Genomic DNA, 5,373 nt, shown 5'->3' on the forward strand with positions numbered 1-5,373 from the left:
TTATTATTATTATTATTATTATTATTATTATTATTATTATTATATAAGCGTTAAATAACACTCAATATAACTCATAATAATAGCCTAAATACTTATTATAAGGTCCTAATAACATTACTATATTAAAACATAAGCTATACTAAAGATAGGTTAGACGTAGCTCACTTACAGCGGGTTTTCTCGAAAACCGGGCTTCGCTGGAGCAACGTTTCCGAGCCCAAAGACTCTTTTCTCGAGGCTCCGGGAGCCTCGGGGATTCCTTCGGGTGCTAGGGGGTTTACCTAGGCTTTAGGGGGGGGGGGGGGGGGGGGGGTTTGGGAGGCTAAAGAGAGAAACTAGAGAGAGAAAGTGAGTTTGGGAGGTGTGAAGAAGAGGCTAGACCCGACACCTCTATTTATAGTCAAAATATCTGATGGACTCGCCGAGTAGGGGGACCTACTCGCCGAGTTGGTGCATGTGGTGGCCTTCTGGTGGTGCCACGTGTCCAATTCTGGTGGTGCCACGTCACCCCCTATCGCGTATCAGCCTTCAAACTTAGAAAAATTATAACTCTCACATACGAGCTCCGTTTTCGACGTTCTTTTTTTCCACGCGTAGGTAAAAACAAGATCTACAACTTTTATTTAGACTCTGTCGGCTAATTCTCGGCCGATATCAAATTTAACAGTAAGAGGCGTTTAGACTGTTAAATGACCGCGAAGAATTCATAACTCCTTCATACGGACTCCGTTTTCGTCTATCTTTTTACCGTTGAGTTCCTATTAATGAGATCTTCAACTCTCATTTAGATCGCGTAAGCCAAAAACCGCTCGAACAAAAATTCGAGTTTCGGGCTGTACAATGCTAAGCCGAATCTTAGAAAAATCATAACTTCTTCATACGAAGTCAGATTTGGACGTTCTTTTTATTGATTTTCTCGGTTTAACACATTCTATGACTTTCGTTTAGATCACTAAGGCTAAAAAGTCCTCCATCGTAAATTCACTATTTACGTCTCCCGGTGTCGTGTCGGTTTTGCCGTAAAACTTCGACGGGCCATAACTCTTCGTTATAACTCGGATTTTGGCGTTCTTTATATGTACAGAAACCTTGTAACATATACTAAAACTTGGTTAAGATTATTTATTCTAAATAACGTTTTGCCAAAAAGTCGTTTTCGACACTTATTGCCTCTAAATTGACTAGCCCGGATCTGCGGGCGTTACACAAAGGGAGAAAGAGACGAAAGAGGGTGGAGAAGATGAGAGATCGCGATTTGGTGTTGTTGGAAATCATATGTGCAGGGGTCCAGAGAAGGAGGGTGACAAAGATAACTTGGGCATTGATGAACAAGATGAAGATCATACATGATTTTTAATGAAGACGGTGAAGATCAAATTTGGGTTTGTTCTTGAAATCTAGGCTTAACAACACACGTATGAACTAAAATATAAAAACAGATCTAAAATGGAGGTTGAAGATCGAAGAGCACAAGAATTTGTTGATGAAAATGACTTTGTTTCTCATGGAAACGATTTTCGTTCGAGTATGATTGCACCATTTTGATAGTTTGTAAGGAAAAAGATGGAGTAAGTTGTAGTTTACATAGAGTTTTAGGACACCATGAGAGAGAGAGGTCATATGACCAAGAGTGATTAGTTAAGGTCTATGTAGCAAATATATAACTGAGTTACCATTTTATTTTGTCCAAAGTAACCAAATCAACCCGACAAAAACCACTATCTTCTCTTAAAAGACACATAAATAACTTTAAAGACTTAATAAACAAAGTTGTAATACGTAGTTAGACCGTTGTGCCATTTTTCTATAGTAAAATGGGCTTAGGGCTCCGGCCATAAACCTACTACAAAATTTGCAATTTCACTGTTCCCACTTCCAAATACCAAGAGAGTGTTTGAGATTAATTTTTAAGGTTAAGAGTTCTTTTTGTGAAAGAACTTTTTGACTAGTGATTTTTTCTAAAAAATAATTTTTAAAATGTATTTGTATTTGTTTTTAGATAAAAACCAATTTTTCAGATTAAAAAGTCCTAAAAATCACAAATCGTGACTTTTAGAAAAACAACTTTTCATTTTTATACAAAAGAAAATATATTTTAAAAGATTTTTTAGTTAGTCAACATTTTTTTAGTAAATTTTTTTTACTTTTTGAAAAAGGCAAAAATTACTTTACAAACAATCCCAAACACACTCCAGTTACCCAAAATCTTCTCTCCCGACTCCCGTAATCCGTTAAGCGAACTGCGAAACCCGCCCCCCCCCCCCCCCCCCCCCCCCCCCCCCCCCCCCCGACGCCACACGGATATCGCCGTTCCCTTCTCTGTTGCCATTGCTACGTTTCCCGCCAATCACAGCCCCACCCTCCGACAGGCACAGCCACATCCGATGTCTGAACTCAACAGCAGGCCAACAACATCGCTTCTCTGTTGACCATCGCTACCTACTTTGTCCATCAGTCACAGTCCCACCGATCGACGACACAGTCACCTCCGAAGTCTGAACTCAGCAGTCAGCAGCAAGAAACGTATGTAATTTCTCTTCTGAGTCATAGACCGTAGACATTCGTGATTTCTCTGGTACAGTGGCATTAGACATTACCCAAAAACCTTAGGTAATTTCATGTTACATTGACATTCGATAATTTCTCTGTGTTTCAATATCCAACTGTTGCTGATAACAACGACGCTCCGGTAAGTCCTCACCACTGCAATGGTGCCGTTACCACCTCGTTCAATGGCAGGAACTGCGTTGGAGTTCTGGCAGCAGCCGGATGGGGAAGGATACCGGCTTTGGATAGGGGCTGGTGTAATTATTTGGGTATCTATTGGTACCTATTTAAGAAAATCGCTTCCTAGAATAAAAAACCGAGGGGGTTTCTTTTCTTGAATTCTAATACTATCTCACTACTGCATATTCAATATGGTTATGAATGGGGGACTGGTGTAGTCATTTGGGTTAGTGCAAGAATTAGGTTTGAAATTGAAAGTCTAAACATTGCTCCTATTTTTAAGATAGATGTAATAAAACTAAGCTCTTTAGGTAGATTTTCGAAGGTAGAAGAAGGATATCTACAAATTTCAGTAGGTTTTTGGTTTATGGCACTCTAATTAAGTCTTCTTTAGAATTTTAGGTATGTATATCAGGAATGAATTTTTTGCCTATGTATCTGTGTCATAGTTGTGCAGATCATGTCAGTTACCTTCTCTTCTTTTCTTTTCTTTTTCCCTTTTTATTGTTTGTAGTTGTAAATATATTATGGGTTTGTGAACACCTGTCGAATCTATATGATTACTTGTGGGTTTTTGTTTTTAGGACTTGATGTTTTCTCCTCCCCCCAAAGCGAAAAGGTATGTTGTGATCTCAACAAATGTTGCAGAGACACCCCTGAAAATGGGGGTACTTTTGACACATAATTTGTGAAGTTTCAGCTAAAACAATATAGTCTTGAGTATAAATTACTTGTATGCTTTGGATCTTGTCATGTATAGCTTTTCCCATTAAAGGTCTAGTCTGCCCTTCATATATATGGCTTCTCAATCTTAGACTTCTTGAAGATCATAGTCAACTCTTTAGGCTTTGCATAAATAATATTGATTTTTATTGGTGGTGGATACTTACTGAGACATGATATGTATTTATTGTATCCGTATGTCTAGACATTATATAAAGTAGGAGTCCTTATCTTATCAAACACTTACTTTGTGGATGCTGAAATTAGCCGAGACTTTCTGAATTTTTTATTTTTGTTTATGATGTTCCAATGTTTGATGTTTCTGATGTGGTTATATGTTGTTCCCTTGAAACCTTTTTTTTTTTTCCTGAAAATGCTATGTAGTTTGTTTAAATGGGTGGGAAACAACATTGGTCAAATCAACAGCTAAAATGCTTATTAGAAACGTGCATTGAAGAAGTGAACAAAGTTGGTAGAAAAGGTTTAAGCTTGCATAAAGATTCCTGGAATAAATTAAGGAGCGTTCTTAAAGAAAAGTTTGGGATGGACTTGACACACAAGCAAATGAAAAATGCATATGATAATCTTAAAGCCAAATACAAAGGATGGGTATATTTGAGAAACAAAACTGGAAATATATACAACCCTCAAACAAACTCGTTTACTTTAACCACCGAAGAATGGGAAGAATTTAAGAAGGTATGTTTATATATAAAATTTTAACATTTATCTATAATGTTGGTATATTAGATTTTAATTTTTTTTATTAATTTGGGTTTAGGGGCATCCAAAGGCTGCATCATTGAAAACACACCCATTGCCTTATCCAGACCTCTGTGTAACCCTATTTGGACCTTCTTCTTTTCATCTTGTCCAAACACTTCATATTGCGGACAACCCTAATTATGGCCTAGAAGATGATGATGACATTTTCTATGAGACTAGTGATCCTTCTGCTGATTCACCTCTTTGTGTTGCACCTGATACAACTCCTAATACTTCTTCTAAAGTTGATAGGCCTCCCTGTGCTTCTGCTGATTCACCTCTCAGTGTCTCCCCTGATCCAGCTCCTGATACTTCTTCTAAAGTTGATAGGCCGAGTAAAAGGGCTAAAGCCTCAAAGCCCTTTATCAATCTTGATGATTTGACACTAGATATGCAGAAAGCTCTACATCATTTGGTGAAAGGCAAGGATGGGCCAACAGTTGATGAATGTTATGATAAGTTGAAGCTAGTTGAGTTAGACCCTCTTGATCCTTTATTTTTAGCTGCTTTTTATATTTTCGGAGTGTCTATAAGTATGAGAGAATCATGGATGACATTGCCAGCAATTCCTGAGGTTTTAAAAGGATGGATCAAGATGACCGCCACGGGTTTAGGAGTATTTAAGTAGGGATTATGTGCTTAGTTGGAATCTTTTTTTTTTTTTTTGCTTATGTTGGAAACATTGTTTGTTAGTATTTTCTTATGTTAGAAACATTATATATTTTTTTGTTCTATGTTGTAAACATTGTTTTTTCTCTTATGCCGAAACCATTGTTTGTTTTTTTTCCTATGTTGTTTAACATATGTTCTAACAAGTGCTCATGCTTCAACATGTTTATAATGAATTACGTTAAGAAATTAATGCTGGTAAATCTTATGTACTTGTATATTCGCATTTTTTGGAGAAGAAATTTGAAGCGCATGCGAGATAATAGTTCGCAAATGTCTGAACATCAATTCACATTAGAGTTATCGCAAGGTAATGACACAATATATTGAGCTACTATGCATGTCTCGTGAATCTTTTGTTTGGCTGTACATACATCTTAGAGTAAAATGTATCGGTTGAAAAATGATGGCTATATTTTTTTTTTATGATGGTTGGTTGCAATCAATGTTTTGTTGTCGTTAAGTGTAGATTTCAACACTAAAAACAAA

At 37.0% G+C, this 5,373-nt stretch overlaps 1 protein-coding gene across 2 annotated transcripts; it reads left to right on the top strand.

Moving 5' to 3' along the window:
• Positions 1-2,291: 2,291 nt before the first annotated feature.
• Positions 2,292-4,975, top strand: LOC111882537 (uncharacterized). Of its 2 annotated transcripts, none has more exons than XM_023878912.3 (3): positions 2,292-2,610; positions 3,835-4,149; positions 4,232-4,975. In XM_023878912.3, exons 2-3 carry the CDS (start codon positions 3,844-3,846, stop codon positions 4,841-4,843), a joined length of 918 nt encoding a protein of 305 aa, XP_023734680.1. In that variant the 5' UTR covers positions 2,292-2,610; positions 3,835-3,843; the 3' UTR covers positions 4,844-4,975. The 2 variants fall into 2 exon arrangements, with proteins under 2 accessions (XP_023734680.1, XP_023734681.1); XM_023878913.3 differs by having other exon boundaries at positions 2,292-2,523.
• Positions 4,976-5,373: the final 398 nt, after the last annotated feature.

The sequence above is a fragment of the Lactuca sativa genome, chromosome 2 (assembly GCF_002870075.4).
Source record: "Lactuca sativa cultivar Salinas chromosome 2, Lsat_Salinas_v11, whole genome shotgun sequence".
NCBI lineage: Eukaryota > Viridiplantae > Streptophyta > Magnoliopsida > Asterales > Asteraceae > Lactuca > Lactuca sativa.

Excerpts from the sequence above, each read along its gene's own strand:
- LOC111882537 (XM_023878912.3), top strand. The coding sequence starts at position 3,844 with ATGGGTGGGAAACAACATTGGTCAAATCAACAGCTAAAATGCTTATTA. Across the intron at positions 4,150-4,231 it reads AATGGGAAGAATTTAAGAAG|GGGCATCCAAAGGCTGCATC; the intron begins GTATGTTTATAT and ends ATTTGGGTTTAG.